This window comes from Serinus canaria, chromosome 5 (assembly GCF_022539315.1).
Source record: "Serinus canaria isolate serCan28SL12 chromosome 5, serCan2020, whole genome shotgun sequence".
In the NCBI taxonomy this organism is placed as follows: domain Eukaryota; kingdom Metazoa; phylum Chordata; class Aves; order Passeriformes; family Fringillidae; genus Serinus; species Serinus canaria.
Genome location: NC_066319.1, coordinates 55,870,645 through 55,895,931, shown reverse-complemented (window position 1 = coordinate 55,895,931; position 25,287 = coordinate 55,870,645). Strand labels below are relative to the sequence as shown.

Below are 25,287 nucleotides of genomic sequence, written 5' to 3'. Positions count from 1 at the left end.
GTCATGGAATGATACCAGGAAACAAACAATACTAACAGGAGTCTGAACGTGTCCTTCACGTCATATTAATCTACTGTTTAACTCGGCAGAAAAGACAGTGAGGAAATAAAAGCTCAATTCACCCAGCCTGAGATCAAAACTGTCATGGCAATATTGGCAGGTTAGACCCTGATTCTTTAAATAGTACATTGCCTTTGTTAAACAAAAGTCATTCTTTTATTACATAATAGAGATTATAAATAAATGTAAAGTGTGCATGCAGTCAACTGCATATTATACAAGCAATATCTATGTTAATAATTGCTTTCTTTGGCAGGCCAGAATCCAGCTGGACATGCAATATTTACATATCAAAATCCTTGGTGTGTTCAAGTCATATTGGATGCAAGTGAAAATATATATGTATATATATTTACCGTATACACACACATTTATATATATATATATGTATAAAGGTATATATACACCTCTGCATATATACTGTATACATATATACACATAGGTATATGCTAAAAGTGGATTTCATCTTTTTCAGATTCAGGTGATGCAGGCCTTGAAACACTAAAAATATCCTGACAGGGTATCTGGGGAGGGGACTGGGGTGATAAATGAGACTTGGGGGAAGAGAGCTGGGATACGTTCTTTTCAGACAATATTTTTAAAATTTCTGCCACCTGCTTCTCAAGGGCAGCCATCCTACTGCTTAGCAGCTGGATATCTTCTTTGAGTTCATGCTTGACTTCCTGCAGCGTGGTTTGTAAGGCCTGCTCAGGAATGGGGTAGAAAGGACACCTAGCATCCGCCTGGATGGGGCTGTGCTCCAGGGGGCTGCGAGTCTCACCAGCTTTATCCAAGCGAAGGTCACTTTTTGTGATTCCACTGTCACAAGAGTCTGTTTTCCTCAGTGGGTTTTTATTTACACCATTCTCCGAGTCATTGGACTTGGGGTCGTCGGACAGCAGCCCCATGGACTCGGCCTTTGTGACGTTGTTCCAGTCCTCCTTCTTCTCCTCGTGGGCGCCCATGGTGTTCTTCAGCCGCAGCCAGCCCTTCCCGTTCCCGTTCTTCATCCTCATGGGGCTGTTCACCTTGAGGCATTTCTGCTCTCCGTTCCCGTTCGGCTTCAGCTCCATCACATCGCGGTTGTTCTGCTTCACGGCCTCACTGGTTTTCATGTAGGCCAGGGTGGTCTGGATGGGCGTGATCTGGGACACGGTGACCACGCTGGTGCCCGTGATGGAGGCCCCGTTCTGCACGCTCCTGCTCTCCACCTGCAGCTGGTTCCGCTCGGGGTCGGCGTGGCTGGAGCCCTGATTGCGCATCTCCTTTTGCTGCTTGAATTTCTGGAAGAGTTTCCGCACGGGGTGGTCCACGGGGATGCTCAGCGTCACCTCGTTCTTCTGGCGCAGGCGCTCCTCTTCCTCCTTCTTGACATCGCTGATCTTCCTGAAGATGATCTGTGGGGGGACAAATCCACAACAGAGTCAGGACCCAAAGGACATTATATGAAAATATTAATTTGAGATGGGTAAAAAGTCTTGAGAACAGCCATTTCTCTGTTATTCTTTATTCTGATCTTCTTTTCCATCTTCATTTTTTTGTAGTGATTTCAAATGGAGCTGATCAAGACACAGCAACCTCAAGGTTAACCACTATAGACAGGGTACTTACACATACACACACACACACTTCCTTAACAGGATACATTAAAAGTGGGTTTCACCTTTTTCCTTGATGCAGAAGATACTACTACTTGAAGAACTAAAAATATCACAACACCAACAGAAGGAAAGAAACTGAACAAAGAGAAGAAAGCCATCGACAAAGAACCCAAATACTGTGATGCCAACCTACCCATTACTCACACTCATACCTGCTCTGTCACTATCTTTAGTACAGATCAAAAGGAAACAGTAATTCAGCAGGGACTACACAGCTGCAAGATAAATTCAATGTACACACCCTTCCAGAGGCTGGAAAAAATCCCAGCTTGCTTAATACTTTTTGGTTTTGCTGTTAGGGTTAGGGTTTTTTAGGAGTATTGGAGGGTGCAATTATGTTCCCCATGGGCCACATGTGTGGCTTCACACACTTTTCAAGTGTTTACTGAAGAATTAGTATGTCTAATATGTTTAGGTGAGCTGGAAGCACCAGGGAAAAGCAGCACAACAGGGTTGTAAAACCCAGCAATATCCACCCTCTCATGCCATGCCATTTAATGCTGAGTTATTTCACCCAGCAGCATATCTCAGGCTGCTGCAGAAAAAGGAATTTGAGCCTCAAGCTTAGGGAGGATCCACAGAGCAAAATCTTTTTGTTGATTTTCTACATGTTACTCATATGATTTTTTTTTATTTTTAGGTTCATCCAGTTTTCTTGAATGTGGGACTGGGAATCTGGGAAACTGGTTCTCTGTTTGACAACACTGTGAAAAGCAGCCTGTGATTAAATACAAATATGGACTGTGAAGGGATAGTGTGGTAAGAAAAGGAAAACAAAGCCCTTGAAATACACAAACAAAACCCTGTGTCAGTCAGCTGTAGGTTTTTGAAATATCAACTTGAGTATCCATATTTGAGAATCTATTTACTTTCAAGTCTCACATCTTCAGAAGTCAGCAAAGAAGTGCCACGATGGCTACAGATCCTTCACTGCACGAATCTGGGATGAGCTGGGCTTCAAAGCTTCATTAGAGAGCTTTCAAATGCAGTTGGTATCTCCTTGCCTGCTGCTGATAAACACAGCTGCTTATAATAATTTGGTTAACTTGCTTATTAGAAGCCCAGTTAAAAAAAAAATATAAACAAAACCAAGGGACAACCATGGAAGTTACTTTATTCTGACTACTCTGACCTAGATGCAGTGACACATTCCCTCATTTAGAGGCTCCCCTTCATTAGCAACTGCCCTCATGGAGCTTCTCTCTCTCTCTCTGTCTCTCAGGCCACTCTTGAGAGCAAATAATGGCAAGAGAAACTGCCCTTGATTCAAAACTGAGTGATCACATTTAATTGAAGCCACGCTCTCTAAAGGCACATTGGGAAGGTGGGTTGTGTGTGATGTTTTGTCTGTGCCTCTCTTGCCCCAGAGGGCAGTGCAGCACCTCTGGCAGAAGATGCAACAGTGAAAGCAACCAGCTGCAAGGATGTGTCCCCAGGGTGTGTCTCAGGGGACATGGCTGGTTCCTCTCATGGTGTCCCCATTTGGCTGTGCTGCTCTGCCTTGTGCTGAGTCCCTGAAAACATCTGCAGTGGGGGAAACTTCCTCCACCCAATGCTTTAAAAGGTTGTGTAGGGACAGGACAAAGGGGGGATGGCTTTAAATCAGAGTATGTTTAGACTGGATGCTAGGAGGAAATTCTTTACTGTGAGGGTGGTGAGGCACTGGCACAGGTTGCCCAGAGCAGCTGTGGCTGCCCCATCCCTGGCAGTGTTCCAGCCCAGGCTGGATGGGGCTCAGAGAACCTGGGATGGTGGAAGATGTCCCTGCCCATGGCAGGGAGCTGAAAATGGATGATCTTTAAAGTCCCTTCCAACCCAAACCATTCTATGTTTCCATGATTCCCCTGCTTTTTTGGCCACAAATCTGTTCCACTGCTTGAGCACCCTGCTCCCTGCAGGCAGCCTGTCCAGAGGCAGTGGGGGATGCTGGAAGGGAAGGATGCTGGAAGGGAGGCAGCCTGGCACAGTGTGCTTCCCTGGCCAGTGTGGCACTGGATGTGCCATTGGGAAAGGCAGGAGGCAACTCTGACAACTTCTCTCCTACTGCATGTTTACAATAACCAGAATGACAACAACAAAGACCACAGCAGCAGTTTTGGATTCCTCTCAGTATATAGCTTGTACTTCACTGAAATTACCCTCACCTCCCTTTCTCCCCCAGTCCAATCTTGGTTCTTTTATCCCTGTTCTAGACTCAGTTCAAACCTTCCCCAGACAGAGGTTATCTCCCTGCACAGAATATAATTACAGTGACTGCTGCTGCTGGGTTTGGCAGAAGAAAAGCAAAAACCTCTCTAATCTGACACCACCTGTACCTCACACTCCTGAAGAGCATCCTTGTAAAAGTCAGGAAATTACTGTGAAGCTTTTTGCCCCAGAACCACTTGGAAAGGTATCATTTGGATGAGTTGAGCCCAGTGGCAGGGGGGTCTGAGCCTGAGTACTGCTGTAACTCAGAGCAGAGCAAACTCTTTGGGAACAGAAGAAAGGGATGGTGGTGGCCAAAGTGGCAAATGCCATCAGATACATGATGCAAATCTGGTCTGCTGTGTGAGGCCAAGGACCCACTAACCCCTCACAGCCATGAGCTTTATCCCTACTTTATGGCCATGCAGTGGAGAAGACACACACCCAAAGCCCTGCTGTCACCTCCTCAGAACATGTTCTCTCAGCTTCTGGCAGGACACAAGCTGACAGAGCTCTTCAATGAGTTATTTCCCTTTTCTTCTCTTGGGACAGAAAATGCTCCAGCCTGGAATGGTTCTGGGCAGCTCCTTTGAAGAAGCATACGTGCCACATGCTGATTAGTGCAGAAAATGCCCAGGGACTCAGGAATCCAGGGGATAGCTGAGAGCCAAGAATTCAGGAGTGATCTACCTCAGTGGAGCCCTATTTCCAGTGGAGCAAAGGTGGGCTGGTGCACAGCCCTGGGCCTACTCCCCCCTTGGCTCTCTCATGTAACCTGGATGTGTTCATAGCTGTTTATTATTTCCTTTTTCACTCTGAAATGCATAACCAAGACTCTCACATCCCAACTGACCCTGTGGGATAATGGCACTTTGCATAGAGACTGAGGTCTTGGTCCTCACTTTCACACTGACCTACTCTGCCAAGGAAATCATTTCACCCCATGGAGAACTTCCCCCTCTTCCTTCCCCTCAACCAGGGAAGATGCACCCCTAGCACAGCAAGGATCTAGTTTTGGTCAGGAGTATTTGAGACCAGTAGAATATGTACAAGTAAAAGAAAAGAAGGATCCTACACAGACAAAGTCCTGAAGAAAAAAACAAGATGTGAATTCTAGCACTAACAGAGCAATAGTTATTTTTCATTACCAATTTTTTCCATATTAGGAGATTTTTCATGTGGCTGGATTTAATCTGCTTCCACAGTGATTTAAACTAAACCAGAATAGTTAAAATGTGTTTACATTTACAAATGTTTACATGGAAACTTAATTCTATTAATGTCTAATAACTTTAACCAGCATTTTTTCTTTATAAATAAGAATTGAAAAAAAACATCTCATGCAATCTGACATTTCTCTGAAGATTGGGAGAGCATTATTTTGAAATCTTAAATTGGATGAGCTATTTAATTTGTCCCTGACCCTTCTCAGAGTAGTTACACATAGGCCTGCCCAAATGTATGTCCCAGGAACAGTCACAATCTTTAAAGAAGAAGCTGAATTAAGTGTGTACAGAGTTCATTTCAAGGAGTAAACAGCCACACTCCTGTCTCACACCAAGTTCTAAATTCATTAATGTAACAGACATATTTCCTTTATGGATCAGATTATGAAAGACTGTTCCATGTGGCACAAATTTTGTCCTATGGGTCCAGGTTCCTGGGTTTCTCTTAGTGTATTCACTTTGGGTAGAATGGGCAACAGTGATGACATTAATTACTGAGCTGGCAAAGATGAAGCAGAAGTTAACTGACAGCCAGCCATGGGGACTGAAATACTCAAGTTATTTATGAGGCAGGCATGGAGGAGAAACCAGCAATTTGAGATTCTCCATCTGATCTCAACCTCAGCCTCCTTGCCCTCCCTTCCACACCAAGAGGTAACTCATGTGAGTGTGAACTCTGTCCCTTCCAAAGGGGGACCCTACCCCAGGAACTGGCAATGGAAATGTCACTGCTGGAGCAGCTCCTGTGAGGTGCCAGCTTGTACAACCAGCCCCAAAGCCAAGTGCAGATGAGGGCAAGAGCAATGAGGAGTCAGGGAGCCAGCTCAAAGCTGAGACACACACGCACACACTGAATTAAAGAGTAAAGCTGTGGCCTTTTCAGGTGCTTTGAAATGCATCCCTTGTCTGCTGTCTTTTTTTTGTAGCAGTACTGTGGAAATCATCCCTCCATGACCTTGCTCCATCCAGGAGGTCTGCACAAAGATCCCTTAATAAGCGACTCCAAGGCAGGTACGTGAAGGGATTACAGAGCTGGTAAAAGTCTTGAAGAATTACAGTGAGTTCATGAAAAGTGGCAGCTGTTTGACCAGAGATCATCCTGTCCTGTGCCTGAACATCCCATGCTGTTGTTAGTGGTGTTCAAGGTGTGCCTGCTCCCTCCACAGAAATCCACAGAAAGGGACAGCCATGGATCCAAAGGGAACACAGTTGTCATGGTGATGGATGCAGTGTGTGTGCACTGACTGGGAGGGAGAGAGGGAAGGAGGGAGGGAGAGCCACACAAAGCCACCAAAAAGCTAAGATTTTCTCAGTGTGAAGACCCTGTCCTGGGAGAATTGGTTTGACTCAGCTCACTGGACATTTCTGAAGCAGTAACAAAACACTTCAGTCCCCAGAGCTGCATCCACTCGGTAACCACAGGTCACTCTCATTAAAGCACAGACCAGGCTGATGTCAGTGCTGATCATCTCTCAAAAGTTTGTTTCAGGGGTAATTATCTTGTCTGATTCAATGTCTTGTCTTTAGGAGCCCCGTCTCCCTCGCATCTGGTTGTTCACAACCCAATGTATTTGTCCAGATCTCTGTATTTTTGTTCCTATTTATTACAGCAACTTCTTAGAAGGCATCTGAGATCAGTGAGATAAGAATCAAAGAATTATAGAATCATTAAGGTTGGAATCAAGATCATCAAGTCTGAAGCAGGCTAATAAATTTGAAGAAATAGAGGGCTCTTTTTAACCTGGGCCCACCTGGCAGCACAGGTCCAGAGCTGTCCTTGAAACACTGCAGATAGAGCAAGTGGGATGAGCAGACAAAGTGAGCTGGAGCTTCCCAAATGATGGAGGCAGGATCTCAGGGAAATGCACCCTTCTTTGAACCACACTGCAGAGCTGGCAGCTGGATTGCAGTTGGCTTAGACCCACCCATCAGCTCCTTCACCAGCTTTCAGATCCCCCCAGAAGGATTTGGTCTGGTGCACCCCCTCCAGGAATGTCTACTTTCCATTCAAAAAGGGAATTAGAGTATCCTCACAAGGTGTGTTGGTCTTGGCTCCCTTTTATATAGGATTTTTTTTTTTTTTTGGAAATAGGAGAGCTGCCTTTCCTTGCCTCCTTGGCCTGAAATTACACAAGCTTAGCTGAAGCTGGCAAATGGTTTTAAAAAATTTTAAGTGGTATAACCAATATCCAATACCGCAATAACACAGATCTCATTTTCTTTGGAAATAATGCTACAAGGCTTTACAACATAAATTTCCATAAAGATGTCTGCAAAAAATACTATTAATTTTCACATCTTGGAGTGCACTGTACAAAAGTAATTTACATTTTTGTCATGCTAATGTGGAAGGCAGATTTATGTCAGATGCAGGATTTAGAAAGACACAGGATACTCCAGCACAGACGTGTGTGCTATTTCCTGCTCCTGAAAATACATAATACATAAATACATTTCCTGCCCCATAAAATACATCCAATTTCCAGAGCACAGACATTTGGAACAGGGCTCACCTACAAAGCCTCTGTCTGCATCTGAACTCACCCTCCAGGAGCCCTGCACAGCAGAGGGAGGAAGACAAAGGCACTTGGAAGGTGTGAGTCATTTATTTCACCTGCAGCTGGATGTTAAAGCAGGTCAGACAAGCTGTACCCTGAGCTGCCTGCTTGTTTCTGGTGTCTGCACAGTGAGCTCCGTGCCTGTCGCCTCTGTGCAGGCATCCTCCATGGATGGTGGGGATGGAGGATTCAAATCCCCACCTCTGGCAGTGCAAATGTCAGGGTTTGGTGCAGAGTGTGTAAAAAAGCCTCCTGCAGTATTCTCTGTGCATGTGTGTGTGTTTTGCACCCTTCATCTGGTGCTATTTTTGTTTCCACCCCGGAGTGTTGGGGTGTTGCCAGTTCCTGGCTGGGATGAATTCCCCACAGCCTCAGGGCCAAGCCAGTCCTTACAGACAAACTTTACTCTTTCAAAAGCTGCAGAGGGAGGACAAGCCATGACTGCCCAGGAGACCCTGCCAGACTGGTGGCTCTCAGTGAGAGCTTGAGGAAAATCAGATGGAGCATCCCAGACCCCCCTGATCCCATCAGAGCAATGGCCTCGGAAGGGTTTGCTGGGTTTGGCAGTGCCAGGGGTGGGAGTGATCCAAGCAGGATCTGTCCTACAGCACCTGGAGTGGGATGAGCTTTGCAGTGCAAAAGGGTGGGTGTGCAGAAAACAGACACATCTCAGGTGGTCTCCTATTTCCTGGATGAACCACCAGCAGGGAAAAGAAACCCATCCCTTCCCCCTTATTCTCACTACACTTCCCAGAAAAAACTTCCAGCAGGGATGCCCTTCCCACAGCCCCTAGGAAATTTGCATCCCTCAGTCCTTGAGGATTGGTCCCCTCTAGGAGCCATCAGCTGTCAAAACAGGGCATATCTGGGATCCTCTTTTCTGATATTCTGAAAACTAGGCCAGTCAATCCCAATTCCTAATGTATAACCCTTGGTGAAAAGGCTTGCTCCAAAATGAATGTGTTTTTAAAATCTAGGCAGGTCCCAGAGAACAAGGCTCACTATTAATACTTGATGTAAAAATGCTTTTAAATCTTATTTTTCCGATTTTCTTTTTCAGAAAGCTCCCAAGACATTACTAATACCTGATAGTAAAATGCTTTTAATTCTTATTTTTCAGATATTATCTTTTTAAAAATCAAAGAAACCTTCCATTATATTAAAAAAAAAATCTTCCTTTTTTGTTTACATTAATCAAAATGTGAATTTAAAAAGTCAAACTATGAAGGACTAGACAGAAATGGATTAATAGGAAATGACCCAACACAAGCCTTTAGGCTGCTTCTCCTAATTCACTCCTGCAAATCTCCATAAACTCTTAGCTCACTTTATTAATCTGCACTCCAAGGATGCAGAGTAGATTGTTTGAAATTATGGCTTTATTGTTCTTCTGCTCTGTACACTCCTCAGATAGCTTCACTTTGATGTGAGATTCAGCCTCAAAAACAAACTGCTCTAACAACTCTTTTAATTGCTCTCCAGTAAATTCCCCTTAATCCTCCTGTCCCAGGAACTGTTTTGTGTTAAACCACTGCTCCACCTGCATGTGAGAAAGGAATCTCTGTCCTTGGCTGTGCAGTGAAAATGACTGACTGCTGAGCAATTAGTTAATCTCCAGGATAGGGATGTCTCACTAAACAGTCTTTCATGCTGGATTTTGGAGGAAAAGAAGATTTCTGCAGGTTAGTCTTCCAGCTGCTTGAAAGAAACAGTAAATAATAGCCTTTCTGCAAATTTCCATTGATCCTGACTTCACAGACACAGTAACACGCTGCAGCAAAAGCTTCCCACCAAGCACATTTTAATTTTACTTTGAAGAAACTGTATTCACATACATTCTTCCTAAGCAACTATTGAATTGACCTGAAAAAGATGTGCAGATTTCCAGCCCAAGTAACAAAGTGATATCACTTCAAGGAAATGAGAATTATTTCCATGATGCTGAAAAAGCCTTTTTAAAGGATATTTAATGGCATTTTATGTGCAAGGATGAGGTTCATTCTTTAATGATGACTTAATAAAGATCTTTGTCCCCCAGGTTGCTCATCTAAAGAAAAATCAGGGCATGTAATGAAGGAGAAACCCTACAGAAAAGCACAACAACAGCCAATAGCTGATTTCCAAAGTCCAGAAATTCCATCATCTCCTTACTGCTTGTCCTACTGTTTAGAAATTGATTACTGTAGGTCAAATTTTAATCTGGTTCCATTTCATGTTCACAATCAATTCTCACAGCACCTGAGTACTCTTGCAGAGAGACATCTGTGCACACTGGCAGCCAATTAGGCTGATCTTCATCTGTGAAAAAACATGATTATTAAGAAGAAAATGGCTGAGAGCTTGACCCATCCTCTTCATACCTGGTATGGATCTGAAGTGATCCTGGTTTCATTCCAAACATGTCTGGATGGAAGAAGAAAGAGGAGAGAAGAGGGCAGAGATCCAAATCTCATTTGTCACATCCCCGGAGCACCGTGGGCAAACACAGAGCATCAGGCTGGGATTCACAGGGATGGATTATCCTGCTGGCCTGACCTTCAGCCAAGTGAAGGGAAGTCCTGTACAAATCACTCTGCCTCCTCATGTCTCCATCTCCCCCAGTGTAAGAGAGGATAATAACACTGCCCTCATTTCCCCAATTAACTGGAAATCCCTCTGTCACTGCTAACTATTTACAACTGAGAGACTAAAACCCATGGCTGACAGCAGACAGAGGTCACTGTGCTGGCCTGTTGCCAAAACTGTGGCAGTTCAAAAAAAAAAAAAAGTCACAGAAAAAATGCACATAGGTGTTCTCAGGGTTTTATCTTGAGACCAAGGGCCCAGAGCACTGCTGCCCTAAGATGTTTAGGGCAGTGCACAATGGATGTACAGTGCTAATTGAAGTCCTGTCCTCATCCCCTGAGACATCACTCTCTGATTGAAGGTACTGACACCTGCTCTGCAAGGAAGGATCAGTCAGATCACTCAGCTGGCCTGTTGGGCTCTTTAAATGGTGTGATTACACCTTCAGCCAAGTGTGGGCTGAGCTATGGAGTCAGATTTCCAAGAGAAATGCCAAAACCTTCTCCTCCCTTGGCAAAATTATACAGTTTTCCACCAACCACAAATGTTATCTGAGAGCAGCTCAGTTTCCTGCACCAGGAGCTCTTCTGTTCTTTCAGTCACTCAGGGCTGAGCTCCTCCTGCCCAGAGATGCCTCCATCTTTTCAAATCTCAGGGGAAAACAACTCATGGATTTCCTGTGGCTGCAGGTTCAGCTGTTGTCTGATGTCTGCTGGGCTCTGTTTGTCTGCTTGGAAAGGGATGCTGAAGAAGGGCACTGTGCTCCTTTGGAAGTAGGGAGCTTTGCCACTGTTTTTAAATGAGGCTCTGGAATTGGAATTGATTGCTTATTTTTGCTGCTTTCTCACTCACTATTTTCTGTTTTCTTTGCTGTAACCAAACAGCAGATGCTTTAGCATGTTGCAGAGCAGACAGATTCAGAATGATTTCTGCAATACTATCCAAGTGAGCAAAATGCTCCTTCCACATACAAAATCATTTCAATCAATAAACCAGAAATGCTACTTTGTTTATGAATTTATGGTGGGTTTCAACCAGGGTCTGTTGTTGCTTGGCCTTGTTCAGGGTCAGTCTGTTGCAGAGTGAAGTATTGATCTGTGTGGCCTCAGAAGGACTGTGACCATGGTCACAGCTCCTCTTGGGCTCCTGTCACAACTGGGAGCAAAGAAGCCCAGCTTTAGCCTCCTAACTCCTTTTCAGGACCCTAAATCCTACACTGAACTCAATAAAAAGACAAAACTGGACTGAAGAGCTGAAAGAATGCATTGAATCAGAGTCTAATCTGTTTTCTGTATATCACACAAAGTCTTCAAATTAAACATGGGGAAATTGAGCAGAGAACAATTTGAGTATGACTGCTGCAGTGTAACTATTACTGAGCAGTGTCTTGTGGGGACCCCTGTTCTCTCTCACTGGTTAGGTTTATCCACTTTGGGATTTAAACTCATGCCTTCCTTCACTCCCTAACAACCCTCCCATGTAAACAAGCCTAATCTGGACTGGTCATTTGGTGGGTGAGCAAACTACTTGCAGATGTGCTCTTGATGCAGAGTATCACATATTCATCTCTCCTCCCCCTTTCTTTTTTCTTCCTTGCAGATACAATTATGAGAGAGAAAAGGGCAAGGGAAATATTTCTCCTATTGCTTTGTCTGGCATTAAGGCAGAGGGAAAAGCAGATTTCTCTTGACAGGATTTTTTTTTTTTTTCCATTTTGCAGGTATTTCTTTCTCCGGCAAGAAGGGAAGCTGAGGTACTTACAGAGGGGGAAGAAGAGCCCTGCAGATGGCTAAAAATCCAAGCCCATTACACCCAAGATCTTTCACTGCATGTGGAAGAGAATCCCAGCAAAGACAGCCAGTACCCACCCCAACCAGACCATCTCATGACACTCAGAGAACCCCACAGAGGTAAGGAGATGGTGACATGTGGCACCACATGGCACACTACACCACATTGTCACCACCAACCCCATCAGCACATCACCATCAGGTACCCCAGGGCTCAAGAGCCAGAGGGAGCTCCCACTGCCTCCCAGCCCAGCTGAGGGGTGCTGTGCTCACTGCTAGACAGTTTTCTCTTCCACAGGACAGCTCCCAACTCCATCAGGCAGCCTGGGTCCTTGCAAACTTCTATTGATTGGCCGCTGGGTCAATATCTGCTATTGGCACTGGCCTAATGAAATGTCAGTCAGCAGCACTGCCAATTGATCCACACTCATCTGTGCTGCAGATTAGCCACTGTCTCTGCATTTTACCAGAGATGATTAAAAGAAGAAAACAGCCTTCAGTTCTCCCAGGATCTCCTAAGGGGGCCACGCTCCTGGGCAGGGAGAGGGAAACACAGTTCAAAGCCTCTAGATGACAGCAGGGTGGTTTGAGCTTGGGGCACACTGCAGAACCAGGGAAAAAGTGCCAAAAGACTTTACAAGTAGCTCTTCAGCCTGATTTAACTTGGGAGCAGAAAATCAATCATCAATAATAATATGCAGCACTAATCCAGCCCTCCCCTTTCCCTGCATTGGAGGAAGTTGGATTTACGTAGCTGCCATTTGTGCCAGAGGCCAGCAGCAGGGCACAGAGAGGTCACACATCACTGGCCCAGGGTCACTGAGCTGTTCAGTGGATAAGCTGGGGGGATGGAGCCAAGGCTTCCAAACTAAAGCCCCTAAAGAAGGGAAATCCATATTGCAAAAAGATTAAACACACAATTATATATTTTTAGAAGTAAAAAACCCAGAATGTATTAGTATGATAAGAACCTTTCCTTTCACCACTGTCCTGTCTGGTGTGTTGAGTTCTGGATTTGAAATAATTGAAAAGGCTCACCTTTAATTGCAGTTAATTGCTGAAATTAATTCCAGACCAGGACAACTTACTGCTGCTCAGGTTTTTGTTGGAAGAGGGGTGAGGAGGGAGGCAGAACTACTTCTGTTTATTTAGTGACAAAGGTTATGCTTTTATTCCACTGAAAAATATCAAAATCCTCATGTTTGGCTTCTGGCCAGCCCTGTTTGTGCAGTGTTCCTGCACATCCCCAGTGTTCCTGCACAAAACCACTCAGAACACGGGCACAGAGGATTTGCAGAATTTGTGTTTTCTTCTCTGCATTTTTGCCTCTTATTGCTTTTTGCCTGAAGACTAAATGGTCTCACTAAATGCCTAAAAGAGTCTCTCCATTTACAAAGTAATACATCAGCAAAAGAATTGCAAATTGTTCCCCAAATATGCTACTCTCTGCTGTCTGCTTTAAGTGGAAATTTAAATTAATTGGAATCATTATGGTTTTCTTTTTTAACTTAAATATTACTGTACCAGACTATAAAGTGCCTGAAATTTAATCTGAAGTCTTCAGACCTGAAAAAGGGTTTTGCAACTGCAAGATTTTTGATTTTTTTCCAGCTAAATCCACTGGCCCAATAAAAAATAACATCCATTGCTATCAGCCTTGCTTCTGACATTGAGAACGTTCCACCTGGCTTTCAGAAACCTTGGTTCTTTATGGAATGTGCCACCAGCTACTCTGTTGACTTCATCACTTTCAAGGTTTTGTTAATTTATTGAAAAGCTTTTACAGCAGGAGCTTCAATTAGAGCAATGCACTTCCATTGCCATGCAAGGTAGAACACCATGAGTTTTGTTTGGAAGTGCTAAGTCAGAAGTGAAGAAATAATTTAGAAAACCCAAATGGAAGGGACAAGGGGCAGCCTCTGTTCCCAGAAGAGCCAAGACACCAGCTCATATGACAAAACAGGGAGATAAAACATGCTGCTCAGTCACTGTCAGATATCCCTCACCTCAACCAGGGCTAGTAACAGAGACCAGTTTAGTGGAAAAGACACTGACTCCAGACCCAAGCCGACTGAAAAACATTCCAGTATTCCTGACTGGAGCAGATTTACACTGCTGGACAGGCAGTCATTTGCTTCTTTCCCAATTGCTTCTAGATACCAGTCAAGGACCAGACCTTTTGGGGCTAAAAGTGAGGGCCTGCCTATGTCACATCATGGGGAAGGGCACCAGGACTCCTTTTGTCCCACAGCAGTGTCCCCCTGCAGAAAGGCAGGATCCAGGAGGATGAAGCCAGGCTCTTCTCAGTGGTGCCAAGCAGGAGAAAATGGGCAGAAACTGATGCACAGGAGTTCCACCTGAACATGAGGGAAAAACTTCTTTCCTATGCAGTGACTGAGCAGTGGAACAGGTTGTCCAGAGAGGCTGTGGGGTCTCCCTCACTGGAGATATTCCAGAACCATCTGGACACACCCTTGTGCCCTGTGCTCTGGGATGGCCCTGCTGGAGCAGGGATGTGGGACCAGATGACCGACTGAGGTCCCTGCCAACCTGACCCATCCTGGGGTTCTGTGATTCCCTGATCAGGCTGCTCTCAGAACTGCTCTCATCTCTCTCTCTTGTCAAGCTCAGAGCTTGCACCATGGTTCTGCTCTCAGCCAACCCATCATGCCAAAATTACCTCAGTTGCTCCTTTTCCTATACAGCCTATTGCCAATTCAGAGAAGACTGAAGCTGTCTAAAACAAACTCAGGATAAACTCAGGACTACTGCCAGCACTCACTCCCTTTCTACAGATCTTTTGGATGAAACCTAAGTTCAAATGACCACTGATCATATCCCTGTGCCCACCTTACCCATGGGATGCCATGCAAATGAAGCCACAGGGAGAATGAGCAGGGGCAGTTCAGCAACATGTCTGCTTCTCAACTCAGAGACACGGCACTAAATCCACTGGCAGGGTGACCTGACAATTCTTTTAATCTGAAATCAATACTTGAAAAGGATTAACACCTCTGAAAGACAGGGTCAGCCCACTGTGCAATAGATGTGAAATAACTGAGTGGAACCATTGGGAAATCCAAATTTGACAGGAAAAGAAGACCAAAAGGTTATTTAAACTTTTAATATCTACTTCATTTAACTACAGAAAGATTGGTGAATAACCTTAAAAAGTATCCCAGGGATTCTTCAAGTGAAACATCTCACCCAGCAAGAGCAAAGCTTTTCCCAATTGGGAGCTCTTAGTTGGCAGTGTGTGATTAAGGAGGGCTGGCTGCTGGAACATGCTGAAATTGCCTTTAATAGGATGACAGTCACTGCTTCAGTGGGGAGGAACCACTTGGGGAGAAAAAAAAAAAAAGACCCAAGACACAAGCATGCAAACATTAAGGAGTATGTTGTCAAGAAGAAATATACCATGAACAGGATGTGCTACTTTTACCTAAAACTTCTCCCTTTAGCCTTAAGTGGTAGCATAGCTTTGCCACTGAGGGTGCCTTAGCTCAGGAGACTGAAGGAATCACAGTTTTTTAGAGGTGTCTGTAATTGTCAGCAGAGCAGGAACCTTCTATTTATGGCAGGATCAAATTTAATTAATTTTTAGAGAGCAAAGATGCCATTTCAAAGATTTTGCTAATGTTTCCTCATATTTGAATGTGCACCAGCAAAGAGCTCTTCCTTTCTGGTGCAGAGTCAAGAGAAATCACCCACAGCTGGGAAAGCCAGGAGGAGAGCTACCCACCAGCTAGTGAGCTCTCTACCACAGCACAGAAACACAGCATCAGCCATGTGAAAATTCAGAGTGCTGCTCCCTGAAGCCACTTGTGCATAGATGGAGCTGCTGATGACAGTTGTGGCAGGGCACTCCTGGACAGCACCACAGGGCTGCCTCTGTGACACACAGCCCAGGATGAAGTGCTCTCCCTGCCCCCAAAGGGAGCACTGCAGGTTTTCCCAGCTCAGGAAATGTCACTGAGGCACTTGGCAAGTGGGAACTCTGCAGAGCCTTACATTTATTTCTGAAGGGCACCCACAGGAGGAAGAGGCAGCGCAGGAGAGTTAGCTGGTGGGGTTATGGGGATGGCATGAACAGATGGTGTGGTGAAGAGCCATTTCCTTCCCACTTGCACACTGCATTAAATCAATCCCTGGGCTTTCATGGCAATGAGCTGAGGCTGTGCTGTGAAGGATTTTAACAATCTGACCATATCCTGCTTGTGGGTAGCATTCTATTGGGTCTCCACACTTCATCTACTCTCTGGGAAAGCTCCTTCCATTTTTCTCATGTGCTTCTTCATGATCTTCTCTGCTATCTGTATGGCAGCCATTGCCTCTTTGCCAGCTGTGGATCTCTGTAAAGCTCACCAGCAAGGTTTTTGTTCCCATCCATGTACTCAGGCACTGACACAGGATGCTCCATAGGGGCTGAGCCTGCTGGTTTTGCAGCCTTCGCTTATCTCATTGCTCCAGACCTAAACAAATTAGTTTGTAATCCTCAGTATTGTATGCTCTGGAAAACCTGGCTTTAAAACTGATCAGAAATTACTTCATGTAAAACTGGAGTCAATCTCCTCTTCCTGTCTAGGGCTAGAAGAAAACCCTGTACCTGCACAAGTAACAGGTCTTTGCAATCAATAATATTGACGATTCTGTATTTCCCTATTTTTGGCCATGCTTCACCCTGTGTACACACAGTTTGTATTGCTTTCTACCACTCCCTGTGCACACACAATTAATGAAACACCAGCTGGTGCAAGATAAACACTGCTGCAGGGATGTAAAAAGACACTACCAAAAGTACAGATCTCTACCTCTGTTATTTTCCGTCTCAGATGCTGTGTTTGCCTCCCAGAGCTCCCTCTGAGCTCAAAAACTTTGGCTAAAGCATCTCCCTCATTTTGTCTTTGATTTTTTTTTTTCCTGAGGTCCAAAAAATCCAGCTAACCCCAATCCTCCCACACAAGACAGCAGTTCTTCTGTTACCTTCTCCCAGGAAAGCCTTGTCCAGGAGGCTGACTCTCCTCAGTGAGGTTTGCCACTCTTCTTAGATGCTGGGAGACAAATGTGCAACTGTGTTGGATGTTTAGACCATGAAGGTGCTCAGAGGGCTGCAGCACCTCACCTGTGATGACAGGCAGAGAGAGCTGGGCTTGCTCAGCTTGGACAAGGCTCCAGGGAGACAGACCTGAGAGTCCCTTCCAGCATCCAAAGAGGCTACAAGAGAACTAGAGAAGGACTTTTGATGAGGGCATGCAGTAATAGGACACGGGGAAGTGGCTTTATATGGCCAGAGGGCAGGTTTAGATTTAATTTAAGGAAGGAATCTTCCCTGGGAAGAAGATTGGCACAGGTTGCCCAGAGAAGCCGTGGATGTTCCACCCCTGGAAGTGTTCAAGGCCTCCCTGGATGGGACTCAGAGCAACCTGCTGTAGTGGAAGGTGTCCCTGCCCATGGCAGGGGTGTGGAAATGATCTTTAAAGCCAAACTGACCCAAACTATTCTGTGATTTTGTAATTCTGTGTTCCACCATGGGGCAGGGCTGATCCATGGGGCCAGAGCATCTTGTCCTCAAGAAGGCTAAAGAAGGCTGTGGGTGTTTTGCAAGCCCAGTCTCTGTCCAAGCAGATTCCTGACCATCCCCATTAGCAGCTGCCTGAAATGTTGGTCTGAATTTGAGCCCAACTGGTCTGGCAGGAAGCTCTTCATGGGATACATACTACAAAATTTCTAACAAATGCTTTAAGTTACAGCTGATGGTTCATCAGGCTCAGCCAGGCATCTGTTTGGGACATTAATGCCTGGCTGCACTGAGCTTGTAAATTATTATTCATGGAGTTTTGTAGAACATCTTGAGGTTGTTGGCTGAGTCCTTCACTACATGGCAAGAGGGACAATTATCCACACATGAAAAACATGCATGATTCAGTTCATCCATTTACATTTCTAGTGTGGCCTTCCTTGGCAGGATGGCCAATACAGCCTGGGAGAAGGATGGTCATTCATAACTGAGCTGCTCTCTGACCAACAGCTGTCCCATTTAAAAATGGATTTACCTCAGACAAATTAGGGAGATGGAAATTCACTACAGTGGCACAGAGTCAAGGAAGGCAGAATTGGTGAAAATAGTGAGGTTAGGCAGAGAAATTAATTATGGAGATGACAGGATGCTCTGTTAAGGTCAGGGACATGGACAAGGAAAAGTGGGTGTCTGTGCACTGAGAGGGAAGCAGTGGGCATGAATGGAAAAGCAAATTTAATCATAATAAAAAGGCTTCATTTCTTCTGATCAGTTAGAAATATCCTGATTAGAAATGGCTGCTCTTTGCTGCTGTCATCAGCTGGTTGCTTAGGTCCCCATTTTCACATTTTTAAGGGAGTGTGAAGTGTTTTAGGCTCTCAGAAGAAGCCAGAGCCTGTTCCTGAGGTAACAGGAGTGCTGTTCATAATAAAAAAGAGGACAATGGACTGCTTCCAAAGGGATATGTACTCAGAGAGCATGGAGAGGTAAAGTCCCCCTGCTCTGCAGGTACAGTGACTGATGGAAATTTAATATAGGAAACAGTATATAGAACCTTTTTGGCAGCTGAGACAGCTTTGTGGAGTACTAATAAAAAATCTGATATTCACCGAGAAGTCAGAGGGGAGGTCCCAAAGTTCAAAATATCAAAAGATCACTGACAGTTTAATTAAGGAGTTGAGAGAATCAGAGGCTTTTATAACTGCTCACACTGTGCTCCTTTTTTAACAGTAACCTACAACTAAAAACTATATTATGGTTTTGCTATCTTCAGGAAGGGAAACAAATTAAGAGCTAGGGCTGTAAGCTCTGAGAAATAAAAATATGCGGGGAAAATAAATGAATCATTTATATTCCTTCCTAAAAGCACAGAGTATTTTTAGCTTTCAGTAAGTTGCTCAGAAGTGCAATAATAAGGGACTCAGCTTATTTCAGGTGCTTCCTAGAATGTCTCTGTCCCTCCTGACAGCTATGCCCACCTCTGGAATATATTTAAGCATCTGCTGAATTTATTCCTCCAGAGTTTCTTTGCATGGGACCTAAACTGAGCCAGCTTGCTAATCACAGCCACTGGCAGACAATTAAAAAAGGCACAGTCAATCAGCCATCATCAAGTTGGAAGTGACAGGCTGGGTTTTATTTTTAACTAAAACTAGTGGGATTTATGCAAACTTTCCCATAAAGTTCCTCTTGCACTTTGTTTACAGTTTAATACTTTCCTACATTCACTGTAGAAAGCAGCCCCAAAATACCACTGAAAGCAAGGTAAATCTGGGATTTGCAGGACTGCAATGATTATTGTGTGTTGAACTAGCAGATTTGGGTATTATTGCATCTGTGTAGTGTGAGCTGAAAAAAATAATAGATTAATGGATTTATACTTGCACAGAAAAGAAAGGCCTTACACAAGGAGTTTTATTTGACATTTGAGAAGCTATTTATTTATTTATTTATTTATTTATTTATTTATTTATTTATTTATTTATCTGAGGAGCCTTTTTGTTCAAGCCAAGGCAAAAACCTAATAAATAAAAATCAGTGTTGTCTCCATTGCAAAACTGCTGTCAAATTGTTACTGATCATTTCTAGATGGGTCAAAATGGATCCCATTTTGGGCAGAGCCAGGCAATTCCCACTTGGATGAAAGCTCAAGCTCTGCCTGTGCCTTGTGAAGCCCATGGGGATCCACTGATATGATCCCAATGAACAGGCAGAGGTTCTCTTTCCCCAGCCATGGCTTTGGGTGCATTTCTACCTGCATTCCCAATCTGGCAGAAGTAAGGTTTAGGGAATGAGAAGTCTGGGGCAGAAGCTCATTTTATACCTCCAAGTCATATTTTGCTGTTGCTAAAATGTCTGGTGTTCAGCTCCAGGAAGCAATGACAGAATAAATCATCTCAGTTTTTTAACATCTCCCAGTTTTCTTGAAGTTATCAGGTTGAAAAAAAATCATAGATCTACACAGAAATTAGACTCAGCAGCCCCTGTAAGAAGAAATCCATTGCTCTGGAATAATTGTTTGGAGGGGTGTGAGGTAACACAACACACCTCTGTCCTCACTTTCTGTACAAATCCTGCCTGATGGTAAAAACTTCCTTAACTGGAAATCAACAATGAAATGGCAATGTTCCCTCCCATTGCACCATGCACATTCCCTCCCCTTCCTTTGCAGTGGGAAGAGATTAAAAGCATCAATTTTAATTGATGAGGGGAGGTAAACAAAATGTTTATTTTTTAATATTTAAAAGATTAAAAATAGCAAACCTTTGATTTTTTTTTATTAGCAGTCATGTCCTGTGCAAGCAATGCTGCCTTGAACTGGTATTAGCAGACAGCCTGCAGAATGCTTTCTGTGTCAACCAAGGAGAATACCTTAATTATGAGAGCTTTCTAAACAAGAAAATAGCATTAATTCAAAAAGCACAATAGCAAATAATCATCAATCTGGATCTTCACTCTAACACAGCCAGTCACATTTTTGTCTCCCTATGGACCTGCCCATCTCTGACATTCCTGTTTAATGATCTTTCCACACACAAACAAATCACCCTGAGGAGGGGATGCTCACACCTTTCACTGGGGTACATCAGCTGAGGGCCTTTAGCATCAGCTGCTGAGTCTCTGAGTGCAGAAAGCATCACACCAGCACACAGGATTCTTTTTTCTGCAGCCAGACAATGCTGTTCCAAGATCCTTGAATGAGAAGTATGCTAAATTGCCTTGCATTTCTCAATAAAGACCAGCAGAAAAACAACATAAAACGACCTTTTGATTTAGATTTACAGAGGCAAGTTCCACATACAGGAAAATAATAAGTCTACCTCTGTAATGCCAAGGGATTATCAGAATTGGGTTCAGTCCTGCTTTTAACAGAGCTGGTGATTTGTCTCTTGCTCCTGCAGAAGCATGGTCAGGACGTCTGAGGAAGGTATTTAACTCAGAGATTTATCCAGAATAGAATATTGGCCTGCTGGTATCCTGGGGGATTTATGTGGCTCTGAAACACTACTAAAGATGATAGTGCACTGGCTGATCTCTGCATCTGCCTGCAGTCTGAAGGCAAAATGTGCTAATCCAGATTGTGATGTGAATTCATAGCACCCCAAACCTCCCAAAGATCCCATGGGATATTCAGTGCCCTGGTTTTGAGGTGAGTATTGAAAGGAGAGGAGAGGAAAGGGAGAGGGAGAGGGGGAGGAGAGGAGACAGGAGTCTACAAAGATCATCTAATTCAATTGCCTGACCATTTCAGGGCTGATCCACAGTTACAGCATGATCTTAAGGGCAATGTGCAAATGTCTCTTAAACACTGATGGGCTGAGGGTATTGACCATCTCTCTAGGAAGCCCATTCCAGTGTTTGACCATCCTCCCAGTAAATAAATGCTTCCTAATTTCCAGTAAACCTTTCCTGGAGCAGCTCTGAACCATCCCCACACATCCTGCCACTGGACCCCAGGGACAAGAGATCAGCAGTTCTCTCTCTGCCCTTCCCCTCCTCAAGCAGCTGCAGGAGGAAATGAGGTCACCCCTCAACCTCCTTTTCTCCACACTAGAGAGCCCAAAATGCTCAGCTGCTCCCCACACTCCTTCCAGCCCTTTCACCAGCTTTGCTGCCCTGGATGCATTCAAGAGTTTCACACTTAGCACCAAGTTCTGCACAGCCAAGTAAGAGAAAACCTCTGTGCTCCCTCTGCTCCTCCAGGGAGGGGATTCAGAGAGGATTCACTGCACCTCATTTCCCACGGTCAGAATGACCTGAAGAGAACCCAGAAGAGATGACCTGAAGAAGAGAAGAGTGTACAGGAGATGAAGCAGTGTCAGAAAGGAGAGGGAAAGGAGTGAGGCTCAGGGAAAAGAGTCCAGCTCTGTCACAACTACAGAAGTGAGACAGCAAACCCACAGCAGCTCCTGCAGCACTCACTCAGCTCCAGCTGCCCCAGGCTGTCTGGCAGGGGCTGAACTTGAAGCTGCTGCAGTTCTCCCTTTCAATTTTTATGCTGCTCTTCTACCTAGAAAAGTCACACACAGTCCTCCAAGGACTCACTTCCTTGCTTTGAATGCCTTCAACTCAAATCCCCATGTCCCTGAAGAGGGACAAAGACACAAGGAATTGCTCAGGGGAGCAGGAGATGGGAAGGAAGAGCTGCAGAAATAACTCTGGCCTCAGATCTGTAATTCTCACTTGGAAGTATCCTTGGGGCTCTCAGTGGCAGAAGGTGGAGGATGGCCTTTGCTGGGCTGTCTGTAACCACACAGCTACAAATACACAAGGAATTGCTGCACTATCTGTACTGATAAATTCCTCACATGGGTTTGGATTGCTCAGATCCCTGAGAAGTTTCTCCAGAAATTTCCAGCCCAAGACCACCAATCAACAATTTGGACAAGGTCACTTTATTTGAAGGCTTGGAGTGGGCTCTTCCCACCCAAGCCCATTTGACACACAAGTGTAGAGACCATCAGAGGTGGTGCTGGATATAAATCAGTGGAACAATCCTTTAGGAAATATTGCAATTGGGTATTAACATATCTGGAGAGAGCAGTGAATGCAATAAAGCTAAACAATAAAAATCTTCAAAAATGTTCCAAAGTGAAAGACTTTCCAAGCATAATGGCAGTTGCAAAGTCACCTATGATGTGAACAAAACAAAACCAAATTGACTTTTGAGGGTGTGACTTACTTGCTTGGTAATCACACTAAACAGTTACTAAAGACAAACTATAGCAATAGGATGCAATTTTTGGGGATAATACGTTCATATAAAAGAAAAACAACCCAGACAACTTAAAACCAGAGAGGGAGATAAAAGGCCTGAGACAAGGAAAATGCTCTGACCCCTTTCCATGTAAGCAAGTCACTCCCCAGGACTGGTGGGGACTGTGTAAGCACCAGCTGGTGAAGTGCTAACAGCTCTGAACTCAGCTCCTGCAATTGTGAGTAGCTCAATTCAGAGCACAATATGTGTGGAAGTCCTTGGGGTCACCAGAACACAAGTGACCCTCAGAGGCAAGGGCTGATAGCTGAACAATGTTCTCTGCCTCTGCCATTCTGCATCAGGACTGTCACTAATACAGCACACCATTAGGAGGGTCTGGAAAATGAAAATAGGGATGGTGAATGAACCTTGGGACAACCTTCACTTTTAGGACACGTGAATGCAGAATTCAACTTAAAATAAAGCTTTCTAAAAGGCATGTGACACAGAACTGATGAGTGATTCAGTCAAGAAACCATATGTGATGCATTAAAACCTCAAGCAAGAAGAGGAAAGCAATTTAAAAAGAAATTATTCTAATCTGAAGGAAAAAAGGAAAATAGGACGTGTGTGTTAACACAGTCTGATGGCCTCAGCCGCTAAAAAGCCCCCGAGATTCTGTGTGCTGGAGGTATTAGATAACATCAGCAGCTCACAGTGTTGTCCCTGGCTTTAAGAGCATCACAGGGAAAAAAACCTGAGCTCCCTAAAAGGGATTTCAGAGCCTTAAAGGCACTCATCTCTCCTCACATCTCCTGGCTCACTCTCAGCACACCTTCCAGGAGCAGACGCACCAGGGGTCAGACAGGAACAATTGTCCTCTTCCCCGGCTGCCCCTGACTCATTCCTTTAACACAGCTCATTCTGGCCACGGCAGAAAGCAGCAGGATGTGACTGTGTGCCTTAAAAGCTGTGCCTGAAGTCTTTGCTGTATGGAAGCACAGAAGAAATTTAGCTGTGAATTTAGGAAGGACAAGGTTTCACCTGGATTTTCCCCCACACTTGCACAGGCTGTGCTGGGCTCACAGTTCAGCAGAGGTGGTACATTAGCAAATAGAAGCAATGATGAGAAAAAGGAAAAAAAAAAGATCCAGAATGTGGCTGGAGCAGGGGCCACATGGAGGTACGTAGGGCAGCACTTTTCCAGGACAAACATCCTTGTTCTGGTTCCTGGAAATAAAAACAACACAGCACAGCAGGGGTGCAGGAATGAAGGTGAGATGTGGGCATGGACAGTAGCAGGGGATCATGACTACCCAAGACCCATGAAGCCTTCCAACCCAATGCCAAGAAGGTCTGGAAGAACTGACTGTGCATGATTAAAAATTTAGAAAATTAGTTAGAAAATGAGAAACTTATCTCCAGGATGGGAAAACCTATTTACAAACAGGTACCCCCACAAAGCCTGGGCACGTGTGCACCCCAGGGCCCAGGACACCCAGCTGGAACAACTGGAGGTCTCTCTTCCTCACCCTTCTTTTGCTTGTTTGTTTTCATTCATCTCTCTCTTTCTCTGCTCCCTTTCACCCCACTCCTTTATCCAAAATCCACTGCTGTGTGCTTGCACAAGGAGAGCAGGGACTAACTCATATAAACTCCCATGCCAAGTGTATAATTTACTAATGAACCTTTGCAACTATTTGCAGACCCCCTGACTTCTGTTGTTCCTTTCAACCCCAGATTTCCACCCTGGGTGCTCGCTTCCCTTTGATGTTTGGATGCCACAGAGCCTCCTAAAAATCAGTCATGACTCCCCTCCTCAGACTCCATGGCTCAAATTTTCAGAAAGGGCTCCCTCCAGCTGTGCGAAATCTTGAGAGGCACTTAATGAATTAGATATTATTAATATTTGCTTTCAGCATCAGAAGGCAGTAATTAACTCTTTGAAGACTCATCCCAAACCCTGCTTTATTACTCAATCCTCAGAGGCAGCTATGTAATCTCATTGTGATTTTAAAGAATATATTTTCAGAATAATTATTTTCCTTAAATGGAAAAAAAAAAAAAGAGGTTCAAAGTCCTGGTACTGCCTTGGATTGTGCATTAGTGATGTCAGACATGCTGTAAAGATATCAGACCATGAAACATGATATGCTGCAATACTTTTGCTGAGCAGATGCCTTAAGGAGGTCATTCAACATGCCAGGCTCTAAATGCTATTTGGGAGTGAGAAAAAATTATTTTCCCACTTCAACAAGACTTTAGCTTCCCTGTCATGTGGAAATAACCTTTTGTGCTCAGTGCTATTATTAATTTATTAGCCTTTTGAACGTCCAAATGTTTTGCAGTATGTGGACTGCATCAAAGTCCTGGCTGAGGGACAGGGCAGCACAAACACATGGTGTGTGCACCCAAATCCATGGATATGGGTTTCAAAGAGCAGACCTTGTGCAAGAACACTTCTGCCTGTGTATTTTTGACAGTGAGAACAGCCATTTTCTCAGGCACAAACCCCCAAGGAGTTT

The 25,287-nt window shown here is 44.4% G+C and overlaps 1 protein-coding gene across 1 annotated transcript in view; it reads right to left on the bottom strand.

The window, feature by feature from the left end:
* Nucleotides 1-509: 509 nt before the first annotated feature.
* KCNH5 (potassium voltage-gated channel subfamily H member 5) overlaps nucleotides 510-25,287 on the bottom strand; it is a 149,774-nt gene continuing 124,996 nt past the window's right edge. The window contains exon 11 of the mRNA XM_050975248.1: nucleotides 510-1,457. Coding sequence (XP_050831205.1) covers nucleotides 510-1,457 — 948 coding nt within the window. The remainder of the gene's footprint in view (nucleotides 1,458-25,287) is intronic.